Here is a 19380-nt window from a genome sequence, read left to right on the forward strand (position 1 = left end):
TCATTTTCTATATGATTACAAAACATTAGTATCATCCACATAATATAAGAACAACTCGGGCGAAGATTTGAGATTTTGATTTTCTTAGGACGAGAGCTCCTCTTTGTACACTTAGATTATTTTTCAGTCTTTTTGTTCTTCTTGTTGTGTAGTTCAATAATTCTTTTGGTCATATGTTTTACTTACAAGTGAAATGATTCATTGTAGTCCCATACGCACAATGAATTGATGTGAGTAATCTAAGGACTAAGGAATGATTTCCCTACCTTATAGTGAGTCATTCTTTACACTATATATTCATTACCTTTCATAAGCAATTCTCTATTGATAATGCCATTGATTTCATTACTTTCATGTTTATTAAGGAATGATTTCCCTACCTTATAGTGAGTCATTCTTTACACTATATATTCATTACCTTTCATAAGCAATTCTCTATTGATAATGCCATTGATTTCATTACTTTCATGTTTTATATATAAATACATTTCATATACACGAGACTTTGGAATCGTTGATGTAGCATAAGACATCGCAAGTGAGGGCCCAACATATGGGACCTCAACCCGAAGGCCTTCTTTAGCAAACACAGAGTCTGCTTCATTCATTCATTCGTACTTCACATTATTCATTTCATTCATTCGTAGGCTGATGTAAACATCAGCTATACCTAGGATGAAGTTTAAGACTCTTATCGGGATCATGAAGTGCAATGACCAAGAATGACCTAATGTCATTACTTGAATCTGATTTCACCTCCTATTTGTCTTGCACAAACACCTTCGGTATCGTTCATTTTATTATCTTTCATACTTTAAGGAACTCCAACCTTAACCGACATATATCATGTGAGCATCATGAAATCCAGTGTCTACGCCAAACCGAAAAGAGGTGGAATAACCGGCCAAAGTGACCCTAGCGTACATGGGAATTGAACCCCGCTAGATCTTATATTGGCAGTATAGGTTCGAAGACTAGGACATATAAGGAGACCCATACCTGGCATGCCGGACAGTCTCATCTCATGAGAGTTATGTGAACCTCTGGCCTTCCCGAAAGAAGGCATCACCGCTCATAGCTAGCCTAACGGTGCTCAGTATAAACTTCCATTTCATTCAACTCATACGTCATGCAAGTTGGCTTCTAATATGAGGACATCATAGCTCAATAGATAATTTATCATCTAATCATTAGTATTAAGTATACATCAATCGCAATACTTTCGTTAGAGTGTACATAGAGACTGGTCTCTTCATTAGCTTTACACTCTCATAGGTGAGTAAGTTTTGGTAACATTTACTTAGGCTCATTTGAGATTCCTCTCATCTTTCACATTAGCCTCTTATCATATTGTCACCACATTCATTAGCATTAGCACATTTGCTTTTCATAATTACTCATCCCTTTTACGTGAATTTTCATTCATCATATGCCAATGCACTTGGCCATTTAGTGTATTTCACACTCTTACTTAACCCTTCTAAGGTTTCATCATTTCATTACATACATCTTAGTTACTCATCCCTTTTTACGTGAATGTTCATATTTAAATTGCCATATGTATGAAACCTTAGCCGATCTTTTAATCATTTAAATAAGTTCCTAGCCATTAGCATATATTATTTTGACCAAATAAAGTTAGCCAACTTTATTGGAACCAGATAGCCAATTTATCCAAGATATGATTTCATAGATGTCTTTGAGTCAATTCTTAGTTTATGGATTTTAGTGTAACGTTTTAAGAACATATTGGACAGCATTATATTAACATTTCATGGATTTAACATCTTCATAAAATCATAACAACAGCAAGTCAACATTCAGCCAAAGACACATATTCACTTAACACATCACGGACTTAACTTAGCATATTATCGATCCTTAATTATTATGATAAGATTAACTTTACGCAATTACAAGTTCATAAGTTCATTCGATACTCATCATTAAAGAAAAATACATGTTAAGAACAGCCAGCACCACATACAAACAACATGATCTCTAACCTATTAAACATTGAAATCGAAAAGGATATTAGGGAAGGGAAGTTCGACGAGAACGACGGGCACAACCCTAGTTTTAAAGATCTTGTGAATCGTTCGAAGAAAAATACTCTTGGAGAAAGACATAACTTAAGTATAACTTAATATACGAAGACCACCTTTAACGAACCTTGAAGAAACCTTGAAAATCGTCTGAGAAATTCTTTGTTTTTTCTTGCGTTTTGTTCACTGTTTTTCTCACACTTGTTTTCTGGTTTTAGTCGTGTATTTGTTTGTGTTTGAACGTGGTTTTTAGGTTTTGGAACTGACCTTGACTTATTCAACTTAGGTTATAATAAGTTAATTAAATAAATTAATTAACTAATTACTAAAAAGTCCATCCTAGATTGACTAGAACTAGGAAAACACAATACTTGATCAAATCTGAAATTTTTCCTAAGATTTCATTTTGCCACTTTACATTAATTAAATAAATGGATAATTTAATTCATTAAGGTACCTAGGGTAACTATTAAAGTTCCCCTAAATCAAATGAACAAAAATTAGTCCTTTTGAACCATCCTAGGTTAAGTACTAGGATGTTTCTTGAGTTGGACTAGGTTAGTGTAATAATTTCAGTTTGACCCTTTAATTTAATTAATTAAATGGATAATTTAATTAATTAAGTGACCTATGATTATTATTAATGTACCCTTAAGTCGGTATAACCATAACTAATCCTTTGAACCATCCTAGGTTAGGTACTAGGTTTTCTTTTTTCTTGTTTTAACCGAAATCTGGATATTGCTTTGTGATTTTGGTTTTTCCCCTTTAAATTAATTATTTAAGTTGCTAAATTAATTAATTAAGTATCCTAGGATAATTACTAAAGTATACTTAAGTCTTTAGGATCTTAAGTAACTCTTTGGACCATCCTAGGTTAGATACTAGGTTGTCCCTTTCTTGTCTTAATCGAAATTTGAAAATTTCCTTTTTATTTTCAGTTTTAGCCCTTTTAAATTAATTAATTAATTTTTTAAATTAATTAATTAGGTAACCTAGGGGAATTACTAAAGTACCCCTAAGTTGTTAGGACCATAACTAACCCTTTGGACCATCCTAGGTTAGGTACTAGGTTGTCTCTTTAACTAGTACTAGGTAAGTGTCAACCCGGTTTTGGTCCTAGGTTGTCGGGTGCACTAATGGGTCCAATTCAGTTAGTCCTAGGTTATTTAGTTATTTAGGGCTGTAGGATAAAGTCTAGAATTTGTATGGAGGTTAGGCCCCACATGGAGTGGTCCCTTGTGCACGTTTTTCCCCCTAACTACCCTAACCAAATTCGGTTAGGGTGGTCCCCTCCTTTGGCAGCTTATTCATATGTCTTGCACATGTGCTTATACATGGGTTGGTTGCACTTTCCTAATTAACTATTATTTATGGTTCATTTGGGAATGTTTAATTATTGTCCCAAGGACCCTCACTATGTCCTTGGACACTGCTTAATTTACATGATCATTTTAAATGGTCGTGTGGAATGGTACTAGGCTTGACACTTGGATGCCTAGTACTTTGTGTCAAACTATTCATAACGGATTTTCTTTTAGTTTAGGGTCTTCACTGCAGGTACATTTATTGAACATCAATCTTGTATTCTTGTATGACAACCCAAAAAGTATATTTCTTATTCGTACATAGAAAATTGGCTAATATCTCTTAGCCAATTTTTCTATACTATGCCCAATATTTCTCAATATTGGGCATTGGGGTGCCTATGTACCCCTAATAGGCTATCCTAACGGCATACTGGCTCTTCATTAGACATATGATTTTCTGGAATGTTACACATATCCTACCACATATCACCTTTATGTGAAATATGTTGCTATATGTATCCTTTGTGTTTGTACACATGCAGATAATTATGTGGTTTTTTACAACAGAAGTTATATATGTTGTCACAGACACTACCTTTGATCCTTTCCATCATAATTGACATTTGTTCCAACAAAATCAAAATAATCCTAAAGACCATTTATATTAATACTTCACCAATTCTTTTATACAACTTATCAACAAAAATGTAATTCACAATGATATGCATAACTACCTATCTAATCAATGGTGGTAACCACAACATTTTCATTGATCTTTGCCTTTTTAGGTCTAGGCCTATGTGGGTCTTCATTGTCACTAACATAGTCATTCCGAGCCTTTAAAATTTCATAATTCCATAGGAGTGAAGCATATCTCATGCGAAGGGTGTCAACACTAATTCCACAAGGTGGTACTTCTAATACATTACTCAAAAACTCAGCATATGCAGCAACAAAAAGTCGACAATCTCTGCATGATATATCATCAATCAGAAAATATAATAACATCACATTTTGATAGTCGTAAGACAAAAAAATAATGTGATACTTACAGACTACTGCTTTCTTGTTGGGCAATACCAGTAACATGTCTGACTTCGAATGGGTGAGATTTGTTCTTTCCTTGATAACATTCAAGAACTGACCAGTTGGTTTGCTCTTTTTGCTAAAAGATTCACTTAACTCAAGGTACTTTGGCGACATTGTAGACAACTTTTGAAGCTCGAAGGACAATTTTCTATTAGACCTAGATGAGGACATGGAATCATACACTTTTATGCATCGTTCCTTCAATGCAACGATTGCCAAGACCCAATGAAATTCCCCATTACTATTTACAGGGAGATAAACATCATTTGTCAAGTGTCAAGGCAGTTCACAAGGTATAGCAAACCCTTTCATTATGCCAATGATTTTATCCTCATATTCACTAGCATTGTTAATGTATGTTTTGAAAAAACAACTGGTGGTGGTATATCGATATTTAGAATGAATTTGTTGCTTCGACTTCTTCAGTAAATAGTAAAATATGACATCCACATACTACACACATGCATCAAACAAGTGTATCTCTGTTTATAAATTTAATTTTATATACTCATGTACTAAACAATACATAAAAGTGGGCATGTATTTACCTCATCATTCCAGCACTTATTGGGTTGAGACATTACGTAGAACCAGTCCTTATTCTTTGGAAATGCAACTACAAAATCAAGTTGGTCAAAATCAAGTTTCGAGCAATTAGCTAAGTAGTGATCGTCCTTGTTTCCTCTGCAATTGGCAATTGTGTAATCATTATAAATAATTATTTAGTGAACAAGAAGAAGAAATACTAATAATAGTTGAACGACCTTACTTACTTTTTTGCATGATTCTTGTAAAGACCCTCGTTTATCCATTGCGAGAAGGATGTCATTAGTTCAGTTGAACCCTCGTCGTCAATGTCAAAACCTTCAAATGGATATTCTCGCTTCACATCACAACTGACGACTTCGAGTTTCTTCTCTTTATTTTTGACTTTTGCTTTTTCTTTCTGCTTCACCTTTTCCTTATCCTTCTCCTCCTTCTCCTTCTCCTTCTCCTTCTCCTTCTGCTTCCACTTCTCCATCTCCTTTGCCTTCTTCTTCTCCTCCTTCTCCTTCTCCTCCTTTGCCTTCTTCTCCTTTTTTTTATTCTCACTAATTGTATAAAGTGTTTGGGAAATAGATTTCTTCAACCTTCTACACTTCAAAGGTCTTTGCATATCAATATTATGAGATATTTCATTAAAAGTATCAATAAATTTTTTAACACAACTTGTAAAATAATCATGTTGCTGCTCACATTCTTCACATAAGTAAATAAGAAAAGATTGAGATTTCACAATTCATTATAAAATAATGGTAATAGTATGTTACCATAAATGGATAGTCTGTTTCCGTAAATTAACATTATGTTGTCACATATGTACCTACTGTTGCAACACGTAAAATTTTTGTTGCCACATAGAGATCTTATGTTGTGACAGATGAATCATATGTCGACACAAATGTATCTATTGTTACCACAAATGAATCCTAAGTTGCTACATATAAATCTTATGTTGCCACAAATGACCATTTTGTGGACCTAAAGTGAGATATTACAACATATGATGACTGTTGGAATATGCACCAACATATCACGAAAATGTGGCAACATACAATACATCTTTCATAAAATGAAATATATGTTGGACAACTGAACAAGACTATATTTCTAAAATCATATCAACAAAATGGCAACAAAAAGAAGAACAAAGCAACAAAAACGACTTTTCATTGAATGTTACAATACATATACATTTCCTCAAAATGAGGATTTTTTGGGTTGGTTGATTTTCTTTCAAAAATAATAAATAATAGACACCATTAAGTCGATTATTCAATTTTTACATCTATAGAACATTTTATTGTTCATTATTCCAAGAAAAAAACTTCAAAAATTGTAAAATATTTCAAAAAAAAAACTTACCAATTTCTGGTCGAACACAATTTCAGTTCAGAAAAATGAGAGAGTAACGACCGGAGAGGAGAAGGAAAATAATGGAGATAGAGATAGTCAATCGGAGAGAAAGATAATGGAGGAGAGATAGACGGATTTCTGAATTTTTAAGAAAAAAGAAGAAGAGAGAAGAGAGAGGAAGAAAAGATGATTTTTTTTTGAAATAATTTGGATTGAATTATAGAAATGTTTATTGATCCCAAATTACAATTACATTTTAGGGAAAATTGTACATAATAGCAAACTAATAACCTAAAATAAATGGAGTAGCTAGGGTTTGATTTAATTGTGCTCCATAGCAAACGCTAGCCAAAATTTGCCAGGCGTCTCTCTCCCAAAAGTCTCGCTCGCCACTCTCCCATTCTCTCCTCTCTCGCTTTATACACAGAAGTGTATAATTTCTGTTTCTGTTTTGTATAAAGCGAGAGAAAATTGTATATACACATGCAAAAACATATATCTTCGTGTTATACACTTAATTACACAATTTACAAACATTTTACTTCAATTCAATTGTAGACAAATGCAAATTTTATACAAATATTGCAGAGAAAAAGGTCAACGATTTATACAATTGCGAATTATTAATTGCAGTGAAATACAATTTTCTCTAGCTTTATACAACAGAAGTGTATATATTGTGTTTCTGTTTTTGTATAAAGCGAGAGAAAAACATATATCTTCTTGCTATACACTTATAATTATGCAATATACATACATTTTAATTCGATTCAATTGTATGCAAAGCAAATTTTATAAAAGAATTGCAGCGAAATAGGCAGTGAATTATACAATTGTGCATTATTACAATTGCAGTGAAATAGGATAGCAAATTATACAATTGCAGCGAAATAGGCCAGCGAATTATACAATTGTATATGCATAGCGAATTATACAGTTTTATGTTTGAAGCGCAATTATGTAATCTTTGCTATAGTATACAAATATAAATTTTTTATTTGCTATATGTGAAAGTTGCCCCTTTTAAAAATGATTTGACACTCTATCTGTCAAAAAAAAACAAAACAAAGACCCTTAATTTTCTGAAAAGACTTGCCGGCTCACGGCCATTTAATAATCTGCTGTTATTTCTAACTCCTCGATTAGGACCACGGCCTGATCGGTGGTAACCTCTCTAATGGCTTCTTCTTCGCCATCATCCTTGTCTCCTCCGATGATTCGCATGGAACTCCATTCACTCAATCGAGAGAAGCTCTTCAACTCTCTGCGTAACCACCTCACTTCATGCGCTCGTCCTCTCCAAGGCTTTGTTCTCTTACAGGTTCTCTGTGCTTTCAGTATTTTTTCCCTCTTAACCTTCACTCACTTAAGCTTTCTCTTCTGACTTCTCTCCTTTCGTAACTCCAACTTTGAACTAGGGTGGCGAAGAGCAAACTCGACATTGCACCGATCACCTAGAACTGTTCAGGTATAAGTAATCATTTATCTGTTTATCTACACTTGTCGATGGTTATGCTTGTTCTTAACATCTATAGTTATTGCATGACAAATTGACATTTTGTGTTCTGTTATACCGTGATTTATAACAAATGATTGGACAATAAGGCCTTTCACCATTCTTGCTCTTGATGTCAGTGTCACTGAAAGTAACAGTAGTTGGAGTACCCATAATATTTGATCGGATGGATACAACCATTGATGTCAAATATTACTAAGTGATTGCGGACCATAATTCAATTTATCCGTGCATTCATGTTGCAATTCTTCTTTCGTCTTTTTATTTTCTCAATTACATTTCATTATAGAATTTCTGTAACAGGCTTAGAATTGAGCTCCAGTGTTCTGTATTCTAAAAATTGTATACACAATGAGGAGATCGATTGAACTATGTACTAACTTCTGTTGCTTATAGACAGGAGAGCTATTTCGCCTACTTGTTTGGAGTGGAAGAGCCTGGATTTTACGGAACTATTGTAAGATATGATATAAATAAGAGTTTTTTTCTTTCTTCCTAAAGATTCTTGGATAGTCCTCAAATGTCTAATCCCTTGTTTGAGAAGTAGCTTATGATCTGGTAACTGAAGTTGTCTAGATTCAATTGTATGTTTTTTTGGATTGATAGGGAGACTCATATTCTCCCTTTCCAGTGATTACATTGATAAAACTTCCTCTTTGTTTTCGGTGAAGGCGATAGCTTTTTGTTTGTTTTCGTGAAGTCAATGTAGGTGTATAGGCTAAGAAATGAACTTAAAGATTCAATTATTTGGGCTTCTCTAGGATCAAATTTCCTCTTCCAAAGAAGTTTAAGGCACTTCAATCACTCCATTCTACTTATTGTTTGACTAAGTTCTCCTCGATGAATACTTTTATGCAATCATTTTTTTTGAAATGGTAACAGAATTATATTGAAGTCACAAAAGGCTGTGAATGCCATAATTACAGTGGAAGTGAGGCAAATTATAATCTAGACAAGTTCTACAGTAAAACTTGTAATAGAAACTCATGGGTCGTTTCATAGTGTGTATAAGAATAATATTGAATAGTGTGTATTAGCTTTGTTGTGAATAGTGATGATGAGATTAGTTATGCTAGGACTATTTCCTGTCCACTGTTTGGTTTGGAGTATTAGGAGCAATCCGGTCTTTATAGACTGTCTTGTGCCAGGAATGCCTTCTTGGCTACCATCCAAACAAAGCATGCCACTTTGTAGGGTATCTTGGCCTTCTATATGTGCTTCCAAGTCAGTGTTATCAAAGGTGAAAAGCGCAAAAAGCTCTAAGGTCCGTGAGGGCTTTAAGGGCAAAGCGCATACACATCTTGGGCTTTAATAAAAAAAGGTGCAAAGGGAGAAGAGAACACAAATATTATTCAAAGACTAGTAATTATAAACATGAATGACAAATAAACGCCTAAAGAAACTGTAAAGAAAATTTTGATAAAGTGAAATATCAATTATTTAGTGTCACTTCTTCATATGAGGTTCATTGGCAAGGAAACGTTTGCCTTAGAGCCTTGATGAAGACGCTGAAGCGCACATACACGTTCTGAGCCTCGCTTCAGGGCTTAAGCGCGCTTAAAGCGCGCCTTTGATAACACTGTTCCAAGTTCAATGTACATAATGGTTGTTATCATTATTCATTATGTGATAGATTGTTTTCATGAATATGTCCCAACTACCATATTTTAACTTGCTTTTGTCAGGTCCTAGTAAATAGATTAAGAGTGTTGTGGAGTTCAGTGAATCCGTCCACCCAGTTTTCAGGAAAGCTAGTACATCACCGCTTTAAATGATGAAGCATAGCAATGCTATGATAAGTTCTCTTAAATCTTAACAGCCAATAAAAATATATGACCCATTTTGGAAATGTGGAAAATATAATGCTGATTATTTTAATTTGAACTTTTGGTTATTTATATTATCTCTATTTATTTTAAAGGGAAGGTGGAGGCTAAGAAGGTAGCATTTGCGAAGTTGGTAAAAAGTAAGGATGAGGAGGAAAATGAACGAATGGGTGTAAAGAATGAAGTGGTGAAGAAGGAGGCAAAGTTAGCCGTTACGACTGCTAAGACAACAACTTATGAATGCATGTATGTGAAATTAGAGGACAAAGGCGGGGATAAAAAGTTGTACAGGCTAGCCAAGGTGAGAGAAAAGTGGGCTCGTAACCTGGATTAAGTGAAGTGCATTTGGTGGAAGAGACACTAATTAGACGGACGTGGCGGTCATACATTCATTAACTCATGAACGAAGAGAGGGACAAAAACATTATGTTGGGGGAGTTGGAGCACTCAAAGAGATATCTCAACTTGAGGGTGTTATCCATAAGATGCGTAAGGGAAGAGCAATTTGACCGGATGGGATCTTAGTGGAATTTTGGAAGAGTGTAGGCAGAGTAGATTTGGAGTGGCTTATTAAGTAGTTTAATGTCGTTTTGAGATGACGAAGATGCCTAAAGAATACGTGTGGAGTGCGATTGATTATGTTGTACAAGAATAAGGGTGACATCCAAAATTGCAACAACTATATGACCTAGGTAGTACGTTGTTAAGCCACACTATGACAGTTTGGAGGAGGGTGGTGGAGATGAGGGCGAGGGGGATGTGTTTATTTCCCTAAACCAGTTCAGGGTCATGTGGGGGTGCTTGACGACAGAAGCCATTCACCTTGTAAAGAGATAGGTGGAGCTGTTAAGGGAGGGGAGGGACCTTCACATGGTGTTCACAACCTGGAAAAGGCTTACGACAAAGTCATTGGGAATGTTCTATGGAGATGCTTGAAGGCTAAAGGTGTACTTATTATGTACATTAACGCGATCCAGCACATGTATGATGGATCCAAGACTCGGGTTAGGATTGTGGGATGTGACTTAGAGTACTTCCTAGTTGTGATGTGATTGCCTCATGTATCAACTCTTAGCCCATTTGTGTTTGCCTTGGTGATGGACGAATTGTCTCGACATATCCAAGGTGAGGTGCCTTGGTGTATGTTTTTTGCGTATGACAGTCCTGATTGACGAGACTTGAGGTGAATTTAATGTTAAGTTGGAGGTTTGGAGGCAAACCTAGTAGTCTAAAGGGTTCAGGTTGAGTAGAACCAAGACATAATACTTAAAGTGCAAGTTCAGTGACGTAACGACATATGTTTGTGTAGAAGCGGGGCTTGATACACAGGTCATTCAAAAAAAAGGAAGTTTCAAATCTTGGGTCTATTATCGAAAGAAATGGGGAGATTGAAGATGATGTCACACATCATATAGGTGCAGGGTAGATGAAATGGAAGTTTGCATATGGAGTCGTTGTGATAAGAAGGTGCCACCAAAACTTAAAAGTCAAGTTCTACAAAGCGGTAGTTAGATCAACAATGTTGCACGGAGCGAAGTATTAGACAGTCAAGGACTCATGTTTAGAAGATGAAATTTGTTGAGATGATGATGCTGAAATAGATGTGTGATATATTAGGAGACACAAAATTAGGAATGAAGATATTCGCAGTAAGGAGTGGCCCCATTAGAGGACAGACGCGATAATCGAGACAGAGATGGTTTAGACACGTGCAGAGGAGATGCACGAATGCCCTAGTGCAGAGGTGTAGGGGGTTGGCTATTGATGGTTTCAAGAGGTAGAGGTAGACCGAAGAAGTATTGGGGAGAGGTGGTTAGACATGGCATGACACAACTTCAACTTATCGAGGACATGACCTTAAATAGAAGGTTATGGAGGACACATATTAGGATAGGAGGTTAGTTTGTTAGTCAATTGTTGCGTCACTTATTCCTCTTTACTATTTTTCGCACTATTAGTAGTATTACTTTTGTAGTTTTTTTGTCCTTTGAGTGGTTATTGTTTTTATGGAAAAGGGTCAATATTGCCCCTGAACTATGCCAAATAGACCACTTATATCCTTCATTACATTTTGGGATCACAAATACCCTCAAGAGTTGACACCCAAAATTTTTAGTGACGTGGCAAGCCACATGGGATTAATCCCTCCACCTAAGCATTGCCAACTAAGATCCACTACAAAAGAACCTGACCTTTGTCGCCACAAAATTCCAAAATATTGCCACTAAAGGTTATGGTTGATTTTAGTGGCGACTAAGGCTCCAACAACCATTCACTATTAAAACCTATTTTTTCAACAAAAAAAAATATGATAATCAATTTTCAATTGCAACCTAATTTTCTAAAATAAATAACTTGCAATATCAATATTAAAATATCCAACATTATTACGAAAAATCATCAAATTTACTTCTCGATTCAAATCTCCTACTATATAATGCATCATTATACATTTTATACATTTACATATGAAATAACAATAAAACATACAATGTCTTCATACTCCTACTTAGTCGATATTATTTTTGACTTTTTAAAAACAATGAAAAAAAACACAAAATTAGAATTTAATGTTAAAAAGTTTTAGTGACGATTTTCTGGGCTTTTGTGGCGACTGTAGTCGCTGCAAAAGGTCTAGTTCTTTTGTAGTGAATCATAGTTGGCAACACTTAGGTGAATGGATTAGTCCACGTGGCTTGCCACGTCAATAAAAATTTGAGGTTAACTCTTGAGGGTATTTGTGGTCTCTTAGGATAACAGCAGGGACATTTTGATTCCAAAAATGTAACAGGGTATAAGTAGTTTATTTCACATAGTTCCGGGGCAACTTTGACCCCTTTTCCGTTGTTTTTATATTTTAATTATCATTCTAACTTGTTATGACTATGGTTTAGGATGATTTGTTAGTTTGCCATTATTGTCTTCATTTACTTTATTTCTTCCTATGTCATTTTGGATTTTTTTTTTCTTGAGCTGAATTCTATTGGAAAGAACCTCTAGGATAGTAGTAAGGTCTGCGTACATTCTACTCTCCATAGACCCTACTTTATGAGATTACATTGGGTTGTTTGTTCTTTTAAACTGCGTGGCATGAAATTTATAGCGAATCTCAAAGATTTGATCATCATTACTCTTGCGAGAGTAAGTGCACTTAGTTGAATACATCATTTAAGGATAAATTGTCCAAATAGTACAAGGTAGTCTTTAAGAGAAATAGAGCTAAAGGGATAAAAACAATAAATATCAAATTTTCCAGGTAGATTAGAATATAGTTTACACTAAAGATGAGTGTAAGGAGGTTTGCATAATATTCTAAACCACGTGGAAGATGTGTTTACAAGTGGAGGCCTCTAGGAAGTATGCAATTCGTCCTTTTTCTTCAAGTATATTAATGGTTTGATGTAAGGAAATTTAATAGATAGTAGCCGATGAACCTAATTGTCTAATTTTCTAATGCTTACAAGCATCCTTGAATATTGCTTTCTTAATGAAGGATATAGCAAGTGGGAAATCTATGCTCTTTATTCCTAGGTTACCGGCTGACTATGCTGTTTGGATGGGAGAAATACAACCACCTTCTCACTTCCAGGTAATTTTTTATTTTTCTAACTTGTATTTCATTGCGGATCCTGTTAGTCAAGTGTTTAACTCAATGCAAGGATTTGATTTACCCTTTATTGGTTTTTTTTCAGGAAAAGTACAAGGTTACCCAGGTCTTCTATACTGATGAGATTAAGGAAGTTTTGCTTGATCAGTACCAAGCGACAGGAGCAGCATTACTATTTCTCTTGCATGGGCTTAATACTGATAGCAACAAGTATTTTAAACCAGCAGAATTTCAGGTGATGTTTCGTCTCATGAACACCAATATACCTCTTGCATGGGCTTAATACTGATAGCACAAGTTCTCTAAACCGACAGAATATCAGGTCTATGTCTCATCTTATTGTTTGCCAAGTCATTACAAAGAATTATACACAATTTATCATGTTTATGTCCAGTTGAGGTGAGGGCCTTTTAGAAATAGCCTCTCTACCTCCACGAGGTACTGGTAAGGTATGCGTACACAGCCTCCCCAGACCCCACTTAATGGGATTTCACTTGGTATGTTGTTTTCAAGTTGGTTCACATAGTTAAGCCAGATATGGTAGTGCTAGAGTAATTACTACACCTTTTAGGAAGGGCTGACATACCAAGAATTCAGTAAAATGCGAGATCTAAAAAATTGTAGCTTGTCAAAAAATTTTCTTATGGTCACTACTTCCATCCCAATGACAACAATTTTCCTATTTTAGGGCATCCCTAGGTGTGACACAATTCATTTGTTGGTCATGTTTCATGCAACTTTAAAAGTTTTTAGAATTTAAATTTAAACTATTGCTATGATGTTTTTATGGTTCAACTAAGTTTCTGACAACTACTTGGATGTAACCCTACTAGTTCTAACAATAGACTCACGACACTACTTATCTCTGTGCTGACCATGCCTGGTCATATTGCCTCACAGAAAGCGGGACAGAGAGAGTCATTTTCTCTTCGATGTAGTCTGCTTATTTAATTTAGAATTAGTGTAGTTATGATCTTGTCATCCTGTTTCACAGATAAACTAAACACTGTTATGTTACTAAAAAAGACAAATTGGCTTGCTGGAAAATGAATTTAATAAGGGCAAAAAGAAAGAAAAAGCTTAAGCATTTGCTGAAAAAGTAATTGTGCGGCAATTAGTGACGGAAACATATCTAGTGAACTGATGAGGGCAGGCTTCCCATTATTTCTCCCACGAATGATTGAAATTGATAGATGGTACAGGTCTGAAACTCAGAAGGAAGATACGGGACCATTGGGATAAATACATCTACCTGTCATTTTTGTCATCCTTATTGAGAATTCCGTTACTTGTGAGAAACTTCTACAAAAGGTAATTTTGTTGATAGAACCCAGGTGCTGGGACATAATTGTAGCCAAAAAAGTTCCAAATTACAGGCAGTGTAATGAGTTATGTTAATATATCATGGCATTAAAATCGTAATTTACAACAGACATGTCACACCAAATGCCAAGCAAAAAAAAAAATACATACTTGAGACTAGGAACTTCTTATTTTTCCCCGCGAAGATCCCGCGGTTATATCCCTTCTAAATTGTCCACCAAATATGTGTGGGTATGCTTTTGCATAGGGTGATATGCAAGTATGACTTCCATAAGGGGTGGTCTGAACTTTTGGCTCCACTAACAAAACTTCTTAAAAAACAAACCCCGCTTAAGAAAATTAGTTGGAAATTTTTTTTGTTGCCCATAAGTCCTAAGTTGTTGGCATAGATTAGTTTTGCCTAGAAAGTAGGTATTGAGATTTTCCAGTAAGTCAGAGTCCGTGAACCTACTCAACTGACCACACATTTAGCCTTAAAAGATAAAGTTGCATGTGTTGCTCCAATGTTCACAATTTATGATGAGCAACAGTTGGTACTATTCATTCTAACTATCATGTTAAATTAGTCTCAGTCGTGAGATATTGACAAAAATTACCTCTATTATTCAATTGCTTACAACTTGTTCCACCACTTCATAAAGGAGCCTTTTTTATAATACACAAAATAATATTCCACGCCTTTGTATGTTGTTTGATTATTGTTGAAAAGATACAATTGAATTTAATCATATTACCTTTTGAAAACTATGTCAGTCAATGCAACTGAAAATTCTTGTGCAATAGGCAAACACATTGCACTATCTTCAATCTCTGTAACTTACTGATATGTCCTGAAGTTCCACATAGGTAAACTTACTTATGTGTATACTACAATAGACTTATGTCTGATGAGAAACAAAGTTTTTGCACAACAGATTTTCTAAGTTGAGGTCATTTTTTGAAGTTTTTTTGTTAAGCAGGGAAAAAAAGTTCAAGACCATCCTTTATGGTATCCTATTTTTTCTATATAAACTGTTCCATACTGGGATCATTTGTTTTTGAGAAAGTTAACATTTTATAGACAAATTCACCCATAGTGTATTTTAGTAGTAGTTAAATCTGGAGTTTACAGTAAGCAAAACCAAGAAATCTATCACCTATATCCCTCCTAAACTATCTAGAAACTGAGTAATATCCTCCACCTTCTTGGGGAGTACATAGTTACAACAAAGTTATAAGACAATTAACTTCAGACTTTGGAAAGGGATGCTCCTGTTTTCAAAACATTTTTGGATCCTTTCCCTCCATATTGTCCACCAGATGCAAACAGGGACAATCTTCCACCTCTCTTTGTGGCTGGACATATTTCCTTCTCTATTCCAGCATGTTAGAGCTTCGGAGGTATGCCATGGCATGGACCAACTGATATCCCTCAAGTTAAAAACTCCTGCCACAGTTTCTCTGTCACTCTACAATGGATGAAGATACGGTTTGTTGTCTCTATTTCTCTTTCACAAAAAAAGCACCTGGAACGTAATTTTCTTCCCCTTTTCATTAGATTGTCCTGAGATAGTACTGCTTGCCTGCCTACTTATCAGGTGAAACAAGCCACCTTGTGAGGCACTTTAACTTTCCATATCATCTTCCAAGGCCATGGTAAGAGCATCGCAGTTGGTCTATCAAGGTGTCTGTACTGTGAATTTCCCATTGTTGGCCCTCAACCAGTGTAGATTATCTTCATTAGGTTGAAAGTTAATGGCCTGCTCTAGAGTATTGTAGAAATCTGTTAGGCAGTCAATCTTCCAGTCATTCAACATTCTCCTGAAAGAGAGGTTCCATGCTTGGTTGTCCCTGACATCTGCTACTGTTGCCTCCTGTTGGTTCAAATTATAGATCACCGAGTACATTGTTTTTAGGGATATTGACCAACCCACACATCATTCCAGAATGATGTCCTCCTTCCATTTTCTATTACAATTCTTGAGTTTCCCCACATTTTAGGCCACTGACATAGACGTACCCATAAGGGCTTCTAACTTGCTTAGTGCTCCATAAGCCTTCCACCGTGTATCTGGAAACTATAGCATCTTTCCACAGACCTTGTTCTCCTGAGACAAACCTTCATAGCCACTTCAATAAGAGACTTTGATTCTGTACTTTAAGGTTCTTTATGTCCATTCCACCTTCCTCTTTTCCCCCTTTCCATTTCCTTGCCATAAAAAATTCCTCCGCATTGAGTCTAGCTTCTCTAAGACATTCCTTGGCAAAGGAAATAAAGACATCATATAAGTTGGCATAGCATCAAGTGCACTATTAGTTAGTATCAGTCTTCCACCCAAAGATAGGTATTGACTTCTCCAATTTACCAACTTTTTTCACACTTTTTCACCACTGCCTTCCATATGTTCCTTGACTTACTCATTGCCCCGAGAGGCATCCCTAGGTAGGTAGTAGGCAGTTCTCCACTTTACCTCCTAGAATATCAGCCAGACTGTTGATGTCTGGAACTTCATTCACTGGGTAGACAAAACTCTTGCCCCAGTTATGAGCAATCCAGAAACAGCTTCAAACAAAACAAAAATGACCCTTAGATACTTCAGTTGCTCTTTCACTGCCTCACAGAACACTAAGGTGTCATCAGCATATTGCAGTTGAGAGATATTTAAGCCAGAATGTCACTGTCATTCATCCCGAACCCCTAGATCCTGTTCTTTTGACTGTGCCATTTTCAATATATCTCTCAATCCACCCATAGCGAGTATAAAGAGGAAAGGGGAAAGGGGAAAGGGGAAATGGGAAATGGGTCTCCCTGCCGTAGTCCTCTTTCAGAATGGAAAAAGGCCAGAGGGAGTACCATTAATTAATATTGAGAATTTTACTATACTCACACAGTATTTTATCAAGTTTATCCACCTATTTCTAAAACCCATCCGCACAAGTGTATTCCACAGGAAGTTTCAATTGAGGTGATCAATGCCTTTTCTATGTCCAGCTTACATAGGACCCCAAGGACTTTATTTAAATTCCTCACATCCACACATTTCATTAGCAATAAGTATGACATCCATGATATGCCTATCCTTAATGAAAGCCATTTGATGTTTGTCCACCAGCTTGGACATCACTTTCTTAAGTCTTTCTATTAGTAGCTTGGATATGATCTTATAGACACTGCTAATCAGGCTAATGGGCCTGATATCCTTCAATTTTGATGCACCCATATTTTTGGGATCAAAGATACGAAAGTAGCATTAAAACTTTTTGCAGAGTAGCCTTGACTATGTAAGTTCTGAATGGTTGCCATCACATCTGTCTTTACCACCTTCCAACAGTGTATGAAAAATGCCATAGTGAAGCCATCTGGGTGAGGAGCCTTATCTCCTGCACAAGCAAACACACATTCTTTGATCTCTTGTTCTCCAAACGGACTTTGCAACATTAAATTATCTTCTTCATTCAAAGTAGCTTGATCTGTGGGGCTAAACGGAGGTCTCCTGTGTTCATTCTCTTTTTAGAGGTTTGGTAGAAACCTATGATCTCCTCCCTGACCATTGCTGGTTCTGATACATTAGCTCCATTGATCAGAAGACTATCAATGCTGTTGTATCTCTTGTGGCAGTTAGCTGTTCTATGGAAGAATTTTGTATTTTTATCCCCCTCTTTCAGCCATATAGCCCTGGATCTTTGCCTCCATGCCACTTCCTCCTCTTTTGCCACCTCCTCAATCTCTACTGTTTGAACAACTCTCAGAAATGACTCATCATCAGACAACCATCTATGAGCCTGGATCACATCTAAATCATAAAGCTGGTTTAAAATGTTTTGTTTCTGTAAACCTAGATTGCCTTGAACCGTTCTGCTCCATTCTTTCAACTTTACTTTGAGGGATTTCAACTTGCAAGCCAGAATGTAGTCTGGTCATCCTATAAAAATTTCAGCATTCAACCACCCCTTAATCCTCTCATTAAATTTCTCAGTTTGCGACCACCAATTTTCGAATTTAAAATAGGACAAAGACCTCCCCCAGTTTCCACATTCTAGTAGCAGAGGATTATGATCAGAAGTGACTCTAGGCATAATAGTTTGCTTGATTTTCCTGAAAGATACTTCCCATTCTTCTGAGAAATGGAACCTATCCAGTCTTGCTGCTGTATCGTACTTGTCTCCTTTTCTCCTTGTAAAACTGCCCCCTATGAGAGGTAGATCTTCTAGTTCCATATCCTCAATAAAGTCTGACAAATCCTTTTCCCGGAAGGGAACCTTACAACATTAAAGTCCCCAACAATCACCCAAGGGACATCAAATAGGCTCCTTACTGCTCCCAACTGCCACCATATCGCTTCCATTTCCTCTCTGTTGTTTGGAGCATAAACGCCTGACAAGTGCCAGCTAAAATCCTGCGTATTGCACAGTAAGCTATCAGTAATGCATAGGGGTGACAATTTCAGCCCGTATAAGTGAAATGAAACCATTTTGCCCATATTAAATTAAATGGATCACTCATATTTTCTTTCCTTTTCTTAAATGGGTTAATATGATTTTCAACTATTTAATGTCATACAAATATGGACAAAATGTGTTACCATGAGAATCCATATCTATCCCGTATAAGTGAAATGAAACATTTCCTTTTTTGTGTTTGGAAAACAATAAAAAATTAGTTGGTGGAGGGGGGGATGCACTCGGGGAAGGGGATAATTTTTGTTTTTTTAAAAAAAAACAGTTTTTTTTTAATTGTTGGAAAACAAAAAAATTTAGGGGTCAGTTCGTGAAGGTTTTGGGGGGGGGG

General features: G+C 35.9%; 1 protein-coding gene across 2 annotated transcripts in view; it reads left to right on the forward strand.

Annotated features, from left to right (window-relative positions):
* Positions 1–7437: 7437 nt before the first annotated feature.
* Positions 7438–19380, forward strand: part of LOC107026063 (xaa-Pro dipeptidase) — a 39077-nt gene continuing 27134 nt past the window's right edge. The window contains exons 1-5 of one of the 2 annotated variants that reach the window (XM_015226903.2): positions 7438–7661; positions 7759–7808; positions 8253–8313; positions 13176–13271; positions 13375–13524. In XM_015226903.2, the coding sequence (XP_015082389.1) occupies positions 7518–7661; positions 7759–7808; positions 8253–8313; positions 13176–13271; positions 13375–13524 (501 nt within the window). In that variant the 5' untranslated portion in view covers positions 7438–7517. The remainder of the gene's footprint in view (positions 7662–7758; positions 7809–8252; positions 8314–13175; positions 13272–13374; positions 13525–19380) is intronic. The other variant, XM_015226904.2, reaches the window with a different exon arrangement.

Source organism: Solanum pennellii, chromosome 7 (assembly GCF_001406875.1).
Source record: "Solanum pennellii chromosome 7, SPENNV200".
Lineage (NCBI taxonomy): Eukaryota > Viridiplantae > Streptophyta > Magnoliopsida > Solanales > Solanaceae > Solanum > Solanum pennellii.